We start from the raw sequence: 20577 nt of genomic DNA, 5'->3' as shown, positions 1-20577 counted from the left end.
TGATGATGACGGCCTACCAGATTAAAAATGAAAATGAATCAGTTATCATCTGGATTGCTGGATAGTAGTTTGGGACAGTATGTTAGTTGTAATGTGTTTACACTGACCTGCATGTTCCCAGTAGAGCTGACCTCTGACCTGCATTATCTATCATGACGGTGTGTGTTTATTGTGTTTATGTTGACGTGCCTGGCCAAATTCCCAATCAGGTCTCTGACATCAAGGCCACCTAATCATCCCTTCCCCTTAATTGGCTGATATCAATCCCTGTCTCCTGAGCCGTTCAGCCGTTGTGTGGTGTGATGTGTGCCTGGTGCCAGTGTATGGCAGCCATTGAGCCTGCGTAGCCCCAAGGTTGGGTGCTACCAGTGCTGGTGAAGGAGGCAATTTCCACCCTAGATTGTGGAGAGCGCTTTGAGTGACTAGAAAAGCGCTATATAAATGTAATGAATTATTATTATTATCTTCTCACTATATAGAGACCATCCTCTCACTAGAAGCACTATAAAGCGGAAAATACCAGACGGATTTATGAACGGTTCATTCTAAAGGGAAATAAAATAATATCAACACATTTGTTAGTTACACGTTGTGATCTGTCAGACTTCTTTTCGCTGTTGTTGAGTCTCAGAAAGTGAGGGTTTGTCAAATCATAAGTTTGTTTCAGTTGTGTCCATTTGTTGCATGTAGGCTTTTAGTACACTTAAAGTGGTAATCAGCAAGATCGTAATTTTAGTTTGTTTTGATGACATCTATTGGTGATAATTGCTTTTGCATTTTTGCTCTGTATTGACTTGACAACTGAGTCAGTCTTCTATTCATTACAAACAAACTGCTGGGAATGTCCTACCAGACACCAGTGTTTAGAACAGCCAACAACAGCAAATGTAAAGGTATTCATGAATGGAGTATAGGTAGAATCACTATTGTGTCATATCAATAGACGATAGAGAATGATAAAGTAGACATTTATTTAAATGAACATGTTCAAGATTATTACTTTAAGTGTATCGCACGGGTTCTGCACAGTCAATTTACCATTTACCATCGACCATCGACCATCGACCATCGACCATCTACCATCTACCATTTACCATCTACCATAGAGTGTAGTTATCCTGTTCACACCACATGGGAGGTGTAGTTCAACACACAGTAGAGTGTAGTCCTCCTGTTCACATGGGAGGTGTAGTTCAACACACAGTAGAGTGTAGTCCTCCTGTTCACATGGGAGGTGTAGTTCAACACACAGTAGAGAGTGTAGTCCTCCTGTTCACATGGGAGGTGTAGTTCAACACACAGTAGAGAGTGTAGTTCTCCTGTTCACATGGGAGGTGTAGTTCAACACACAGTAGAGAGTGTAGTTCTCCTGTTCACATGGGAGGTGTAGTTCAACACACAGTAGAGAGTGTAGTTCTCCTGTTCACATGGGAGGTGTAGTTCAACAGACAGTAGAGAGTGTAGTTCTCCTGTTCACATGGGAGGTGTAGTTCAACAGACAGTAGAGTGTAGTTATCCTGTTCTACACTATATTGGCTCAACAATCGTGTTCATTATCATTATCTCTCTGATGATGACGGCCTACCAGATTAAAAATGAAAATGAATCAGTTATCATCTGGATTGCTGGATAGTAGTTTGGGACAGTATGTTAGTTGTGAATGAATGAATGAATGAAAACTTTATTTAACAGATTGCAGAATGGGTACAATACAGTACGGCTCAATACATACAATTGTTAAGGGGATGCAGACCTGAGAATGACGTTTGTCTTGTTTCCATCAGGGTCCCCCATTTTCAATTCATATAGACATTTATGACATACACAACATACATGACATTTATGGTATAGGGACATATAGGTATTTAGTACTGATACATTTGTGACATAAACGGTATTCAAATATACAGTACTGTTACCCCTCGATCCTGACAGAGTATATATGATGGGGAGGGGACTGTACATTAGGAGGGGGTTGGTGGGTGGGAGAGAAATATACATACGGCGGGGAGGGAATATATACATGCGGTGGGGAGGAGACTGTCTATTAGGAGGTGGTGTGTAATGTGTTTACACTGACCTGCATGTTCCCAGTAGAGCTGACCTCTGACCTGCATGATCTATCATGACGGTGTGTGTTTATTGTGTTTATGTTTGATTATGACCGAGGGTCAGTTATAATCAGTTTTGAATGAATCATATGATCACAACAAGGTTTGTTTTAATGAGTTGATGATAATGTATTGTGGCAGATATCATCCCCCGTCCCATGGCTACGTGGAGGAAGGGAGATACTACTGCCACGGGCAGAGGAGAGTCAATTAGGGAGCTGATTAGGACTGATAGAACACACCTGTGTGCACCACGTGACCACCCACATCCCACACACACACACACACACACACACACACAGAGAGACACACATAACATAAAACCCTAGGAAAGACAGAGTAGAGTTGAGTGGAGGTGAGGAAGGAGCAGAGTGCAGAGAGAGAGAGAGCGAGATACAGAGTTTGTGAGGTGAGAGGTAGTTGTAAGGAGAGGAGAAAGCGAGAAGGTGTTTGTGGTACTGGACCCTGGACTGGCTGAGAAACCCCCTCGTGAAACTGAACCTGGGCCGGAAGACAAACCCTGAGGGCTAGATCCACAAAGAATGGATTGCACGGAGCAAGTTGCACCCTTACTTAAAATTCATTATGAATTGAAAATGGGTTAGGGCGGCTACGTGGCGTAGTGGGCAAGGCGCTTGCCACGAATGCGGAGACGCTGGGCTCGCCTGTTCGAGCCCAGCGCTCCACATTGCTTTCAGTTTAGCTGGTCGTTCATACTAATACACATTGGCCGTATTAGGGGGTGGGAAACTGATGGGTGGGGATCGGGCGTTGTGGACAGCGACTCCTACAGGTCGGTTGGTGCGCCTGCGCAGTAGAATCAGGAAGTGTCGGGGGCAGCGTGAGCCTCCCACACGTTACTCCTCGCCACTGAGAGATCGAGCTGCGCAGGTGAAAAGATGCGACTGCTGTTACCTCAAGTACCGGAGGGGACTTGTGCTATGTATGACTTAGTCCACATTGCAGCCAGCTTGTGGGAGGCAAGAAACAGCGTTCGTGACAGGGGAGGGTTGAATTGGATAATACGAAATTGGGATGGGAGAAAATATAGAAAAATGGGAGAAAAAGTGGATCAAAAAAATGAATTGAAAATGGGAGACCCTGATGTAAACAAGACAAAAGTCAGGGTCAGGGTCCCCCATTTCAAATTCATAATGAATTTTAAGTAAGGTGCAACTTGCTGTTGAACATTCCCTTTTTTGTACGAGAGCCTGATACGTGTTTTGACCTTGGACTGTTATCCGACTACTCTAATTGCCCATCGGACTATTTTTGCTTCTATTCAATAAATATATTTTATTGATTGAATTTTCATCTGCGTGGACATTTGAATTTGTTTGTTTTGAACCGTGCCGAGCCTGAACACCACCAGTATGTAATTAGTTTCTCATTCTAACAAAAGAAAGTCATATTATCTAATGATGTCATACCATCAGTCATATTATTTGTTTAAATATCAGTTCATTTATATTTATTATCAACATTGTTGTCGATCATTAACTAATGTTGTGCCCCTCCCTTCTTACAGACGAGAGGCTTTAAGTTAAAGGGATTAGCTGCTGAGCAGCCAGGAAGGATCAGCTGGTTGTTGACCGACCCTTTGCTTCCCTGAGTGCCGTCTGGCTCAACATGGAGCCAACACCCTCGGTATGATCCCACGGCGCGCACCGGGGGAGGAGGAGTTAAAGGATCTGGTACAACAGCGTATAGGAGTCTGTGCTAATTGCCCTGCCCTGACACGCCTCAGGAGCCGGACGACATCTTAACGGGCCTTCTTTGTTGACATGCTTTGCGGTGACAGCTCCCAATCCATCCCAAATGACCTCCGCTCGCGGTGTACGTCACGCCCAAACTAAAGCCTGGCAGGACGGTCACTCGACGTGGTATAAAGTGGACATTAACCAACTATGGCCAGAGACACTAGTCCTCTGAGCCTCCTGGCCTTCTCCGCAGGGCACCGGCGTTGGCGCGGTAACCTGCCCGGTTTCATCATCCCATCACTCCACCTGTATTCCTTCCTTCTTTACTCCCTCGTGTCCTGTACTGCCGCTGCCAGCGGCGTGCCGGGTATAGAATATGACTACGGCATCAGCCCCAAATTCGTTTGCACCCCGATCCCGCCAGAGGCCGACCCCAGCTGTTTCTCAGCCCCCGTCGTGCCCCATGGACCCAGTAATGGACATGGCACTGGACACAGTAATGTACACAGCAATGGACACAGTAATGTACACAGCAATGGACACAGTACTGGACACGGTACTGGACATAACGGCAGCAGTCGGAGAAGCGTGATGTCAGAAGAAGCCAAGGCCACCATCTTGCATCTCCGCGAGAGCCTGGTGAGGCAGAAGGAGACGATCCTGGACCAGCGGGAGACCATCAGGGAGCTCACCGCCAAGCTCACGCTGTGCGAGGGCTTCGGGGGTCACCACGGCGGGGGTCACCACGACGACCACCACGACAACGACCACGACGACCACCACGACGGCCACGACAACGACGACCACCATGGACACCGTAGCCATCACCCGTCGTCGTCCCACCACGGGCCCTACCACCCCGGCGGCGACCACCACAACAACCCCCACGGCGGCCAGCGGTCGGACCACCATGCCAGGAAGACCCCGTCGTACGGCAAGCACGGCTCCTTCTCGGCAGAGCAGACCGGCAAGACGCTGCAGACGCTGAAGGAGAGGCTGGAGAACCTACAGGTGAGCTGCAGAGTAGAACCAAGGGAACCGACAGGTGAGCTCCAGAGTAGAACCAAGAGAGAGGCTCTTCTTCAGTCCCACGTAACTTATAAAGAGGTCAAACACGTGTGTCTGAGAGGGCGGCTGGGTAGCGTGGAGGTCTAAGCACTCACCGACCACCGGCAGAGACTCTGGGTTTGAATCCAGCTGTCAGCGGTACCTCCGGCTTGGTCAGTCGTCCCTACGGACACAATTGTCAGTGTTCGCGGGTGGGAAGCCGATGGGGTATGAGTCCTGGTCGCGTGTATGCTTTTACCAACGCATTTGTGTTTCCGGGTTCCCGTTTTGCGCTCTGATTGGCCACTGACCTACACGCGTACGCCCCCTTTGCTATCGCCTTTTGGGCGTGAGATATGAAGACAGATTTGCCTAGGTATAGGAAGGTGCTACCATACGAGCCGCAAATTGAACATGCAGTGAGTCTGCGACAACAACCCAATAATAAATCGAAACAGCTATTACCAGACAATTACAACAGCAGTGGTGCCTGCTTCAAATGTCACGTATTATAGGCTATAAGCCCGTGTAGATCTATTCGGAATAATAAACATATACACCCTCTAGCAAAACATGACACAATGTGATCCTATCTCCGATAGAGCGGCTGGTCGCAGAGACGCGAGTTGAACGAACACATCGGGAGGAGAATGAATGAATGAATGAAAACTTTATTTAACAGATTGCAGAATGGGTACAAAACAGTATGGCTCAATACACACAATTGTTAAGGGGATGCAGACCAGAGAAAGACTTTTGTCTTGTTTACATCAGGTTCATTCATTCATTCATTCTCCTCCCGATGTGTTCGTTCAACTCGTGTCTCTGCGACCAGCCGCTCTATCGGAGATAGGATCACAGTGTGTCATGTTTTGCTAGAGGGTGTATATGTTTATTATTCCGAATAGATCTACACAGGCTTATAGCCTATAATACGTGACATTTGAAGCAGGCACCACTGCTGTTGTAATTGTCTGGTAATAGCTGTTTCGAGTGTTTATTATTGGGTTGTTGTCGCAGACTCACTGCATGTTCAATTTGCGGCTCGTATGGTACTTCCTTCCTATACCCAGGCAAATCTGTCTTCATATCTCATGCCCCAAAGGCGATAGCGAGGGGGGGTGTACGCGTGTAGGTCAGTGGCCAATCAGAGCGCAAAACGGGAACCCGGAAACACAAATGCGTTGGTAAAAGCATACACGCGTCCTGGTCGTTGCAAACAGCGACTCCTACTGGTCGGTCGGGGTGCCTGTTCAGCAGGGAGGGGATCTGGGGGGAAATAGCGTCAACCTCGGCACGCGTTATGTTCTCCCAGTGAAATTCCTCACCTGTCAGGTGAAAAGAAGCGGCTGGCGACACCACATGTATCGGAGGAGGCATGTGGTAGTCTACACCCTCCCCATACCGACAATGGGGCAGCATGTGATAGTCTACACCCTCCCCATACTGACAGTAGGGCAGAATGTGGTAGTCTACACCCTCCCCATACAGACAGTCGGGTAGCATGTGGTAGTCTACACCCTCCCCAGACCGACAGTAGGGCAGCATGTGGTAGTCTACACCCTCCCCAGACCGACAGTAGGGCAGCATGTGGTAGTCTACACCCTCCCCAGACCGACAGTAGAGCAGCATGTGGTAGTCTACACCCTCCCCAGACCGACAGTAGGGCAGCATGTGGTAGTCTACACCCTCCCCAGACCGACAGTAGGGCAGCATTTGGTAGTCTACACCCTCCCCAGATGGACAGTGGGGCAATGCGGCAACAACCAGGAAGGAAATTGGCAGAATGAGTAAATTGGGGGATGGGAGGAAAGAGAGAAAGGCAAAAAGAGAAGAAAAAAAAGATATTGTGTCTGAGAGCTACGTAGAGTTGTTGGTTTCATTCATTACCACAGGGTTCTATACAGGCTTGGAGTTTGGTGACCGAAACTATTCAACAGTTCTTTCTTTTTTTTTTTTTTTTTTTTTTGGTCTTTTTCCCCCTCCATTTTCCTCCGATTTTCTCCCATCCCAATGTTAGTCGTATGCCAATTCCCAGTCCCTTCCTGGTCGCTGCGCTTTACCCCCCACAGTCAGATCATTTGGGAGAGTGGAGGCTACCACGTGCTTCCTCCGACACACGTCCAGCCAATCACCGCTTATTTTCACCTGGCAGCGCGGATTCTCATTGAGAGGGCGTAGCGTGTGGGAGGACCACACTATCCCCCTCACGTCCAATCCGCGCTTAGCAGGCGCCCCGACCGAACTGTAGGAGTCGCTGTTTACAACGACCCGGACCCACCCCGCCAGCTTCTCCCACCCTCTGATACAGCCAATTGTATCAGTGCAGACGGCCAGCCAAGCTGGTGACAACCCCGGAGCTGTGAGCTGGATTCGAACAGGCGAACCAAGCTCACAGCTCCGGGGCTGGTGACGAACGCAATCTCCGCTCGACCACCTAACCGCCCTTCAACAGTTCTTTCTAAGTAAATGTTCTTGGCCTGATTTGGGGCGGAGGGTCCAGCTCCTCTCTCTGAGGAAGATGCCACAGTACATTTATCAACACAATGAGATGGAAGAGGTACAAGACACACACACACACACACACACACACACACACACACACACACACACACACACACACACACACACACACACACACACCTACACACACACACACGCACACACACACACACACACACACACACACACTGTCATGTACCAAGGTCTAATGACCACATAGAATAGAAACTGAGGCAGGCTGCACATGAACAAAAACAACCCCCTCAGTAGATGCTTTTAAAGCAAGGTCCCGGCAGATAGTAAAACAACACAAACGCGCTTTCAAAAGGTAAATTATATTTATTATCTGTGGCAGGAATTCAAACCTCCACCTGTAATATGAGTATTTAACAAAGGGAAAAAACAACCCACAAACAATTAACAGGGGAAAAGGGTAAGGGGCGAACAAACAAGTAATATAATAAGAGTAAGGCACAAGAGCCAACACAGGTAATATAGTTCCCACGGGGAAACAGTGGCAACAATGGCAAAAACCAACAGTATGTGTAGTAATCCCTTAACAGGGAAGAGAGAATAGGCCCAGAGGCCAACTACACATACAAACTCACACAAAAGTGAGTAATATAGTTCCCACGGGGAAACAGTGGCAACAATGGCCTAAAAGCCAACAGTATGTGTAGTAATCCCTTAACATGGAAGAGAGAATAGGCCCAGAGGCCAACTACACATATAAACTCACACAAAAGTGAAAACAAAGGGCAGTATAATACAGTGAAACTACAGTACCAAAACAACAGTGTGAACCCAAATTAACTTACCACCTAACCGTGGAAGTGGAACACACAAGGCCAACACAATATACAATTGTCCACACACGGTGGTAAATGGCAAAACAGTGGCAACCTCCAACAGCCTGGTCACTGGTAACTGACACAGAGAGGCGCCCGGAGGAGTGTGTGCTGTCTGGTATATCTGTCCACCCGTCCCTCCCGAGGTGATTGCCATCAGCTGTCACCCATTAGGCAATCAGCACTCTTCAGTGTAGGGACGGGCGGCACCTGATAGAGAAAAAGAGACAGCATTAGCTATCATTCAAACACACACACACATCACATCCAAAACATAACATATTTACATATACTAACCTGATGTTCAGATGGTGTCATAAATACAGTAATAATGGTAATGACCAACCCACGTACGTCACACCTCCCCCCATAAGAGCGAACCTGTAGGGTTAGCAAAACATTATTACCTATTACCAACATGAGGTTAGTACCACATACCAGGGAGAACAGAAAAAACAAAAAAAATTCTCCCTCCACAAAATCACCCACCAAATGGGCTACATCAGCACCACACAGGCCCCGCTCCGGGCCCACACGGTCGACCACCACCTCACCCAAAACACACACACAATGCCCCTAGGCACATCACCCAACACCAGACGCATCAGCCGTCGGAACGTGGCCGGTGCATTCCTTATCCCGAAGGCCATGATGGGGCCCCATCCTGGACAACGGGAACAATTCAGGCACCGTTATTACGTTCACCCTCCTGTAGTACAGAAAACGGAGAGACACATTAGCATTGGGAGCCAGAAGGCAAGGAGAGCTCCAGGGACCATGGCTAGGCTCAGCTAGCCCCTTGTCCAGGGTGCACAGAGCCTCTCCTCTCACTACCTCCCTCATCGCCACCGGACACTGACATGCGTATTGCTTTAAGGGAGACCGCACTCCCAACACGAACACCGTGCTCCAGGATGGTCGTTCTGGAAAACACAGACAACATAACAATTGAATTATGCACATGTACAACAATGTGCACAACAATGCATGTATGTAAAATAGACGTGCAGTGACGTCACCCACATGCAGCGGGTACATCAGGCCATTAGGGTCCAATCCCTACCCAAAATGTTATGCTGGGAATTCTGAAATGCATATATAATCCAAAATCCAGCCCGCCGATGCAGCAAACACCAGCGCACTATATTGAGTCAAATTTCAAAAAGGAAAATGGACACACAGTACTTCCCCAAGGCATATAAACAAAGCAACCTAGAAGCCGCACCGGGCCGTCCCTGGGCATAACCACAGGATCACCGGAGGCTATATGTCACCTCACCCTGGCAAACAAGGCCTGCATGATGAAAGGCCGAGTCCATCAAACCGTGAAAACTGTATGTAGCACATACTGGCTACTGTATGCACACTGTTTTCAAAACATGGTGAGATCTCACCATCTCACTCACAAATAATCATAAGTGCCATAAGACACAACCAAGCTCACCTGGCTAAACAAAGAAACACCACTCTAGCCATGTAGCTCACAGTGTAGGATGAACACCACTTTACCCCTAATGCTTAGAGTGTAGGATGAACACACACACACACACACACACATTATGTCTGTCTCTATAATGTGTTTGGAAGGGCTGGTTGAAGGAGCCGACCAAAGCCTATAATTTGACTTAAGTGGGTCATTTTGTGCGTCATTCAAGGTCTCTAGCCACCACCGGCCCACCTATTGTACCTACCTGCTGGCTGGCTGTCTGAGTCGAGGCTGGGGGGGGTCTGGTGCTGCAGGGGGGGGGGGGGCTGCCTGGGGTGGCCTGCGTGCCAAGCCCTGCTGCCTCAGTTAACCCTGACCCTGACTAACCTAATCATACAGCACAAGGGTAGAGAGAGTGAACAGTTTTAAGTACCTCGGAGTCCACATATCCGAGGACTTGACATGGACCACACACATTGACAGTGTAGTGAAGAAGGCACGGCAGCGCCTCTACTTCCTTAGGCGCCTAAGGAAGTTCAAAGTTAGTCAGAAGATCCTTAACCTTTTTAGCCTGTGCGGTCCGCCGTTGCCTTTTTTTCAAATATATCCAAGAGTAAAGACCCTAACCATGTCACACCAGCAGTGATAGTGTATATTTTCAGCAATATGTTTGTTTACCAATAGGTTAAAGTGTTATTAGTGAGATTTTAGTTTATGGAATGTCTTTATAATTGAGTGAATATTCACCATTTTGAATTAGCGTAGCCAAAGGTTTTGTAGTCATTTGAGGAGAGGGCATCCAGAGCTTTCAATGAGCGTTGACATTTTTTTTTAAACGACCTTTCCCAGCCGATTCCAGCTTCCTTCAAGCAAATGACTTCCTGATTATAATTTTTTATTTCTCTTATTTCTCTGGATTATCTACCACAAAACTGACGCTATTGGCATAGATTGGAGCGCAGTTAGTGTGTCTCCCTTCTGTGAACATTTAGCAACAATCCCTGTTGTAATCCAATCCAAAATGGCGGAGCCATATCCATTATACATTTACATTTTACATTTAGTCATTTAGCTGACGCTTTTATCCAAAGCGACTTACAAGTTCTGTACGACAAGTCATCAGGAAGGGCACAACTCTATCAGCTGAGTAACAATGTTCATCAAAGTGTTGAGTGCTACAGTGTAGGTATCCATTATAAGAATGGAACTGTACATACAGTAGATTTTATTCTTGGTTCTTCCTGCACACCTGGTGATACTAAATCCTAATTGAACTCTGGCATTGGAAAGAGTAGATTTGGCCCGATCCATAGATGTGCAAGTTGGCTATAATAAGGTCATTTATAGGCCTGATATAATATCTTTTGTTTTTGTATCAACTTTTTTTTCCAATTTATTTTCTTTTTTACAACAACAAACACAACATTGACATCAACAATAATAATTATAATTATAATAATAATAATGACAAGACAATAAAAATTATAAATACAGACTTAACACTTGTTAAGTAATGAATAACCAAATGTAAAATATAGAATATATATAATAGAGTAATAGAGTACAAAATCAACAACAATATAAACAACACAAACAACACAAAACACAAAAGCGCTTAGACACTAGAGTAGACATTAGACATTTCACACTTCCTCCCCCAACCCCCCCCCCCCCCCCCCCCCCCCAAGACCGCCGGATCCCCCAGCACCAACACCCCACCCCCACTCCGCAGCGAGATCTCCAAATAAATAACATCCAGCAATGTCAGGGACCAGTGAATTACCGTGAGATTCTCAGGTTCTTTCCATCTCATAGCAATACGCTTTTTGGCTGCTGTAATGCCTGCCAGAATAATTATTTTCTGTTGTAAGGATGTTGGTAGTGAAGATATATCGTTTAGAAGTAATGTTGCTGCCGTGAGTGGAATCGATATGTTACAGTTGCCCGAGAGTCTAGCTCCTATATATTTCCAGAAATAGGCTACTGGTGGGCAATCCCAGACCATATGCATATAATTATGTGCCGGTGGCACTTAGAAAGCATAAAGTGCACCGGGAGTCTGCCACCAGTCCCATAGCAAAGTTTCCTATAGGTGTGAGATACGTCCTATGAATATAATATAATTATAATGAATTTGTTGGTGATTAGGGTTGCAGGAGGCTAATATAGCATTTGTCCAAACGTCGTCCCAGTCAAACTCAGGGTCTAACTCTGGGATGTCCCCTCGCCAGACTGTATCTAATGTTAATTTTTTATATGTGGATTTGATTAAACGTATATACAAATCTGAGACAAACCCTCTTGTGGTTGCCCTGTCACCAATATGCCTGACAAAAGGGTGTGGGTGCAACGCCTGAGCCCATGGTACACCGTGGGCCCTGAGCGCGTGTAGCTTTATGCCAAGCAAGCAGTGCAAAAACTTACCGTAGTGGCATGCAGTAATGCGCCTTTCATTTTCCGCCGCCCAGCGCCCAGGTCGCGCGGAAATAGGCTGTCTATTGCCATTCTCTTTGACAAACTCTAACCTTAACCAGCTCCTTAACAACGCCTAAACTTAACCGTTCTAACCTTAACCAACTCCGAAACAATGCCTAACCTTAACCATAGAAATTATATTGCCATTCTCTTTGACAAACTCTAACCTTAACCAGCTCCTTAACAGCGCCTAAACTTAACCGTTCTAACCTTAACCAACTCCGAAACAATGCCTAACCTTAACCGGCGAAAGAATACACGTTAAAAAAAAATCACGTTAAAAAATATTTTCGATGGGATTCGAACTCGCCAGCAAACAAGCCATAGGATCCACAGCCATGTGTCCTTGCCAATTGAGCTAGTGCCAGATAGTGAATAAGAGGCGGTGACTTATATATATTGAGCTCCAACCAAGGCGGGATCTCATGCGCATGCGCGGGCACCTCGCGCGAGCACGCCGGCGCACGCACGCACCTGAGCGAGCACGCCGCCGCCGGTGCACGCACGGTAGCATTTGTCTGAAAAGAAGGGCGCTTTACCGCACTAGCGTGCGGTGACGAATGCGGAAGCATTTTTGCACTGCTTGCTTGGCATTAACGTACAGGCGCCCTGAGCGCCGACCTTAGTTGTAGGTAAAGGAAGAATGATTCGCCAGGTATATCATAAAACTCTTTTAGGTTCTGAAACGCTCAAAGACCGTTTTTATCATATATATCTTCCAGAGTATGAACTCCCCTCCTCTCCCATTGAGGAATATTAACAGGTTTGTGCCCAACAAGTAGTTGCTGGTTATGAAAAATTGGAGAGTCGAGGTGCCACAGGCATTTAGGGTACAGCCAGTTTATCAGGGGCCTCAGCGAGAAGCATTAGAAATATAACTTAAGATCTGGGATTGCCAAGCCCCCATCCTGTTTCCTACGTTGAGTAGTAGTTATTTTGATTCACAGGCATTTATTATTCCAAATGAATTTGGATATCATAGTTTGAGTCTTACGCCAGTGGTCTATTGGAGGAGGAAGGGGAAGCATTGAGCTGACCAAATGTATCCTATGTAGTATGTTAATTTTAATTATGGATGCTTGGGCCTGCACAACCTTCACTTTAGGACTCACCTAACGCCAGCCCACTTTAGCAGGCTGGGATGGCTTAGGGTTGAAGAAAGAGTACACCAGCTTAAAATGCTACTGGTTTTTAAAGTACTAAAAGAAACGGTCCCCAAGTACCTAGTCAATTATTTTAATAAAGTAGGAGATGTCCACAAACACGCCACAAGAGGAAGCCCCACGGACCTGGTCCCGCCGAGAGTCAGGACATGCATGGGGAAAGATGAATTTTTTTACTCGGCTACGGTAATGTGGAATGCCCTGCCAACATTTATAAAACTCCTGAACTCCCCTCTCGGATTTAAATCCGCCCTAAAAACATGGCTCAGCAGCAACTCAAATTGGTCTTAAAATGTTTTTTTTATCTCTTTTATCATAACTTGGCTTTTATTTCTTTTATCATGAGTTGCTTTTTTTTTTTTTTATTGGTCTTTTTTTCCCCCTCCATTTTCCTGCGATTTTCTCCCATCCCAATGTTAGTCGTATGCCAATACCCAGTCCCTTCCTGGTCGCTGCGCTTTACCCCCCACAGTCAGATCATTTGGGAGAGTGGAGGCTACCACGTGCTTCCTCCGACACACGTCCAGCCAATCACCGCTTCTTTTCACCTGGCAGCGCGGATTCTCATTGAGAGGGCGTAGCGTGTGGGAGGACCACACAATCCCCCTCACGTCCAATCCGCGCTTAGCAGGCGCCCCGACCGAACTGTAGGAGTCGCTGTTTACAACGACCCGGACCCACCCCGCCAGCTTCTCCCACCCTCTGATACAGCCAATTGTATCAGTGCAGACGGCCAGCCAAGCTGGTGACAACCCCGGAGCTGTGAGCTGGATTCGAACAGGCGAACCAAGCTCACAGCTCCGGGGCTGGTGACGAACGCAATCTCCGCTCGACCACCTAACCGCCTATCATGAGTTGCTTTTAAGGGTTTGCGGATTTTCTTTTAACATTAGTTAACTGTATGAGTTGTCAGGTTAGGTGTTTTTATAATTTTTTTTTTCAAGTTTCAAGTTTCTTTAATAGTTGTCATACAGAAGTACAGAATACTTTTGTACAAAATGCTTCTTACTGTTGCGCTCCAGAGACTGTGCATGACAAGGTAAGTATGAAATAAAAACATAGTAAAAATTAGAAGTAAAAAAGAGGTCACAGTGTTCAGTTTAGACATATGTACAATGTTCGTAGACGTAGTTACCATACAATATACAATACTGTGCAGTGTGCTAATATACAATACTATATAGTGCAAGGCATAAATGGACGAGGTGCAGTTTAGGTACAATTCACAGTAGGTGTACGAGTTGTAGTGCAAATCCTTTATCAATAAATATAAAGTGTAAGTGTGTTTGTGTGATCTAAAGTGTGGAGAGTGGGTGCTGCAGTGTGTTGTTGTTTGAGTGAGTGTGTGCGTGTGGGTGTGTGTGCTGTGTGCATTTGATGGTTGTTGCATAGTGATTATTGTTCGTTTAGCGATTATTGTTCGTTTAGCAGCCTGATGGCCTGGGGATAGAAGCTCCTTCTGAGTCTTTCTGTGCTCGCCATAAGACTCCGGTATCGCTTGCCTGACGGCAGCAGTTCAAAGAGGCAGTTGTTCGGGTGGCTCGAGTCCTTAATAATTCTCTTAGCCTTCCCCTTGCACCGCTTGTTGTAAATGTTCTGGAGGGTGGGAAGCCCCCCTCTAATTGTGCGTTCGGCTGAACGTGTCACTCTTTGTAGTCTGCTACGGTCTTGTGCAGTGCTATTCCCAAACCAGGAGGTGATGTTGCCGGTCAGGATGCTCTCTATTGTACATGAGTAGAAGTTCCTAAGGATCTTCTGACTGACTTGGAACTTCCTTAGGCGCCTGAGGAAGTAGAGGCGTTGTCGTGCCTTCTTCACAACACTGTCAATGTGTGTGGTCCATGTCAAGTCCTCGGATATGTGGGCTCCGAGGTACTTGAAACTGTTCACTCTCTCAACTGGTGCCCCGTCGATGCTGAGGGGGCTGTAGTCCTTGACCCCCGACCTCCTGAAGTCCACAATCATCTCTTTTGTTTTGCTGACGTTCAGGGAGAGGCAGTTCTCCTGACACCACTGTGACAGGTTCTCTACCTCTTCCAGGTAGGCCCTTTCGTCGTTGGCAGAGATCAGGCCCACCACTACTGTGTCATCAGCAAATTTGATGATGGTGTTGTTGTTCCGCTGTGCTACGCAGTCATGTGTGTACAGGGAGTAGAGGAGGGGGCTCAGAACACAGCCCTGGGGGGCCCCTATGTTGAGCGTGATGGATGAGGAGGTGCAGTTGCCGGCTCTTACCACCTGGGGTCTGCCCGTCAGGAAGTCCAGGACCCACTGGCACAGGTCATAGTTCAAGCCCAGGTCCCTGAGCTTGGCTATGAGTTTGGAGGGGACTATGGTATTGAATGCTGAGCTGTAGTCGATGAACAGCATTCTCACATAGTTCCCCTGCCTCTTGTCCAGATGTGATGCTGCTGTGTGCAGCACATGGGCTATGGCGTCCTCCGTGGACCTGTTGGGGCGATATGCAAATTGCAGAGGGTCCAGGTTGATGGGGAGGGAGGAACAGATGTAGCCCTTCACTAGCTTCTCAAAGCACTTCATGGCTATGGAGGTGAGGGCTACAGGGCGGTAGTCGTTGAGGCAAGCGGGCGTAGATTTTTTGGGTACAGGGATGATGGTGGACTTCTTCAGACAGGTGGGGATGACGGCCTGTTCCAAGGACAGGTTGAAGATGTCAGTGAATACCGGGGCCAGTTGGTCGGCACAGACTTTTAGGACGCGGCCGGGGATGCCGTCCGGTCCTGCTGCCTTCCTGATATCCACTTTTTTAAAGATCCGTCTCACCTCATGCTCTGTTACCCTGAACACTGAGTCTCCATCAGCAGACCCCCCCCCCCCCCATTGCCGTGGTTTGTAGGCTGGTGTTGTTATTCACAGCCTCAAACCTCGCATAGAAGGAGTTGAGATCATTTGCTAAGGAGATGTCACTGTTCAGTTTGAGGGGGGTTCCTTTGTAGTCTGTCATTGTTCTGAGGCCCTGCCACATGCCTCTAGAGTCAGCCTGTTCAAACTGAAGTTCAACTTTATCCTTGTAACGCCGTTTTGCCTCTATTACTGCTCTCCTGACGTTGTATCTTGCCATCTTGTGTTCTTCCATGTTGCCTGTCACCAGCCCGGTGTTGTATGCTGATGTGCGCACTTTCAGAGCCTCACGGACGGATTTGTCTACCCAGGGCTTTTGATTTGGGTAGATATTAATTTTGGTGGAGGGGATTATTACTTCTACCTGAGTACAGACATAGTCAATCACCGTTTCGGTGTATTCGTTAATATTGGCTGTGTTATCACGGAATACACTCCATTCTGTGCTTCCCAGCACTGCTTGGAGTGACTCCACTGACGTCACGGCCCAACGCTTAACCTCTCGCGAGACCACCGGCGTTCGCTTGAGACTCTGTCTGTACTTCGGCAAAAGAAAGATGGCGGCGTGATCGCTTTTACCGAATGGACTAAGAGCCTGTGACTTGTACCCATTCTTAAATTGCGAGTATACATGGTCTAATATGTTCTCGCCTCTGGTGGGACAGGTCACATGCTGATAGAAATTCGGCAGCACCTTTTTAAGACGCGCGCTGTTGAAATCCCCCAAGACCAAAATGGCCGCGTCAACATTAGCTGCCTGGAGTTTGTTTACCTCGTCGTGAAGTTTTGAAAGTTTTAGAATGCGTCCTGTCAGTGTACATGTCCATTTGTGTTTCTGTGCCTTTTTATGTTCCATGTATGGACCACAATGGAAACAAGCCTTGGCTTTATTGTGTTTTATCCATTTTTGACCTGCGGTATTGACACTGTTATTGTCTTGTCTTTTAAAATGTTTTTTTTGTCATACGATTTGTGTCAAAATAAAGTATTCAATCAATCAATCAATCTGTAACGAATTAGGAAGGCTCGACCATCTATCTAGGTCCTGATGTATTTTTATTATATGTACCTGTTAAGTTAAATTTAGTTGTCTGATTTAGTGTGGGAAAGATCCACGCAGGTTAATTAGCAACGCTCGCACAATACCTAGCTTAATAATAAGTAGGCAATTGTAAATTATACATTCGTCACTCAGTTTTAACATTGACGGTTAGCTCAACTCGCCTATGGTCAGTTGGTGACAAGTTTGAATCACTTGAATTTTTTTTCTTTTTTACGTTTAATTAATTTATCATCTCTCTATATAAACGTAACTAGCTATTCATATCAATCGAAATAACGTTAATCTCCGTGAGCCTTCAGAGCTGCTCTTATTTGTAAATAGAAGAAAAAGGAGTTTTTCATTGTTCAAGAGTGGATATGTTGCAGAAAAATAATTGAAGTGATTCGAACTTGTCACCAACTGACCATAGGCTCCACAGCAAGCTGATAAACGAGTTGAGCTAACCGTCGATGTTAAAACTGAGTGACGAATGTAGTGGGGAGTGTAAACAGTGATTCAACCCCCCTCAATGTACAGTGATTCAAACCCATAACGCTATGAATAAAACGCGAAATAACAGCATATAACGTTATGAATAAAACGCGAAATAACAGCATATAACGTTATGTTATATAACGTTTATGAGTGAATCTGGTAGAGTGAATCTGGTAGTTGTTTTGATAAATATGTACATTCCGCCGATTAACATTACATTTCCGCAAGTAGGTCGCTTAACATTACAAGGCTCGCTTGCGTAACGGGCGTGCGGGCGAAAACGAGCGTAGCGTCACGTGGAGTCAGTGGGCCAATCAGAGCAATGCGGAAGCACAAGTGCGTTACCTTAAGTGTTCACGCAGGTGGGCTTCCCACTCTCCAGGACATTTACACCAAGCGTTGCAGGGCCAAGGCTAAGAGAATAATCAAAGACTCTAGTCACCCAAACAACTGCCTCTTTGAACTGCTGCGGTCAGGCAAGCGCTACCGGAGTCTCATGGCCAGTACAGAGAGACTCAGAAGGAGCTTCTATCCACAGGCCATCAGGATGCTCAATGACTCTATGTAACAACCCATCTACACTCATTACACACACATTCACATGCATGCATTGCACTCACTTTAACAAACACTCACCTTAACACTCACCTTACTCACTTTAGACACTGATGGGAAAATATTATCATGTCATATAGTTCTGTGTTAAAATACATATTCTATGTCGATAGCCTTGACTAGTTCTGTATCGTAACGGCTCTCGCTCGGCGTCACTCACGCACTGTACCTCGCTTGTGCACGCGCACTGAATAAAATTCCACAATGTACCTTTATCCCAATATTCGTCTGACCACACCCCTCATCAGCTTACCTTCATAAGCAGGTGTGTGGCCACCTACTCGCCTCCTTCTTCGCTTCACCACAAGAAAGTGCCTTCGGTAGATCCCCACTTGACGAGGTTGTTAGTAGGAGAAAGTTGGAAAACAAAAGATACGTTGACATCATATCTTTATTTTCTCTCTCACTATATTCGAGAAAATACGGCGATATTGTCTTCGTACTGGAGTGTCTGGAAGATGATGATCATTCTACACCTCCGCCGGTTTTTTCGTATTGGGAGTTCACGCCGCTACATGCCTCCCAACTGCAGTCCTCCTTGCTGTGGCTGGTTGGGGTAAAACCCTCCAGCGACACAGCTGGACTGTAGGACGCGCCGCTGTTGTGAGAAGCGGTGGGTTCCAGGTTTGGTGAGTAATGTTTGCTTGCGAGCTCCACTTGTCTGTTAGTGCTATGGGGGCTAGCTGACAATGTTTACGAAAACCGGCCCCAGATTAGGGTCCTTTGTTCAGCCTTTTAGGCGACGGCGGAGGATCTTGGTTTGAAGCCCATTATAGCAACTAGTGGGCCACGACCAGTAGAACTGGTGATCCCAGGATCTCTGGACGCGTGGGTACTTCTCTGTCACCGTATAGGCCCTGTCTTTCATATGCAAATGAGAGTATACCCTAAACGAGGAAATGTGGGCATGGATGATCGTTATCGGAAAATCCATGTTCAAGTCGGCTACAGCCCAGATGGGACTTGTGCTGGCTCCGCCGGATGGTAAAATCACCGTTGTAAAACTGTGTTAACATCTCGTTTCTCTACTCTCTTAAAAGGTGAGGAGGGTTTCAGAACGGCGGCCTGTCTGAGTGTGGCTTGTTATATCGTTGTGTACAAGTTCAGGTGATAGCTGCTTAGCTTGCGTGCTAGTTGTGGCCTACCTGTTAGCCAGTCAGCTGTTAGCTGCAGGCGCTAGCCCGTTGTGTCACTAGGCTAGGTAACGTTAGCTTGCTGCTATCGGCCGAGAGTGGCCGTTAGCTTAATGCTACACTGTTGAACGTTCTGAGACTATAACATGCTTTAAACACTCTTACTACGACGTCATCTTTGATAGAGGATGTTAGTCGAACCTACCCTGAGGCCGGCCGGCGAGGACTGCGTCAACAAGGGGAACCGTAGCGGCGGGATGGAGCGGCGACGATGCCCATGTCGACCACACAGGGATGCTGTGTTACTATCGGTGCCTTGTTAGAGACTGCAGTTTTGCTTGATCTGCGCTCACGGTAGGAAGCGTCTTGACCAGACCTTGAACACTTCTTCTTTCTTTCCCTTCTAAATGTTTTGTAAATAACGATGTTTTCCAAAACGAGTGTTGCTGCACTACATTTAGGATACGATGCGAGTTATGTGTGAATTGTCTTGTCACTGGTATTTAGCTTCTCCATGCAAATCGGGTTGTTTGTTACAGATGTGAAAATGATCTGGTTTGTTGTGTTGAGAAACATCATGTGTGTTTATGTACCGTGTACTCACAACTAAGGGGGTTAAACTAACCTATAAAGCTATGCTTAGTGACATATGAGTGAAGAATGAATTCTTTTCTCAGCCTGTAATGACAATGAACAGTGTGTTCACATATTAAACAGGTTTACCTGTTCAACTGGCCGTATTAAGGGGAAAGTAGGAGGGGTGTTTTCCCCCCGGTTCCCTGGGGACTTCCTCAGTCCTCACCCTCCTCTCAGACATGTTGTTACAATATATTGTGTCACTGTGTGGTGGGATACGATGTAACCCTTAGCTTGATTGCTGGGGTTGTGCTAAAACTGCTTGAGGAACTGTATTTTCCTAAAAGAAAAGATTGTTTGGTCAATTTTCGTGTGTGCTTAGCAAGGCCTGTGGCCGATACTAATCGAGAATTATGTATTCTCTCATTATGAAAAACGGCGTTCCTCTGTAGAGTGTTTTTGCCATTTTTTGTAGGTGATAATGGGTTGTGTGTGTCGTGTGACCTACAACTGGGTTGGGTTGGCCACAGAAGCACTGGTAAGTCTGGTACCGGGGCTCTTGAGAGGGCCCTCTCTATTCTG

At 46.6% G+C, this 20577-nt stretch overlaps 1 protein-coding gene across 1 annotated transcript in view; it reads left to right on the top strand.

The window, feature by feature from the left end:
- Nucleotides 1-4018: 4018 nt before the first annotated feature.
- Nucleotides 4019-20577, top strand: part of LOC311238905 (uncharacterized protein) — a gene marked incomplete at both ends in the record, with an annotated part of 30261 nt that continues 13702 nt past the window's right edge. Inside the window, one exon of the mRNA XM_084327098.1 lies at nucleotides 4019-4822. Within this exon, the coding sequence (XP_084183224.1) occupies nucleotides 4019-4822 (804 nt within the window). The remainder of the gene's footprint in view (nucleotides 4823-20577) is intronic.

The sequence above is a fragment of the Notolepis coatsorum genome (assembly GCF_963971535.1).
Source record: "Notolepis coatsorum genome assembly, chromosome: 13".
Taxonomy (NCBI): Eukaryota; Metazoa; Chordata; class Actinopteri; order Aulopiformes; family Paralepididae; genus Notolepis; species Notolepis coatsorum.
This window is presented reverse-complemented; position numbering and strand designations above follow the sequence as displayed.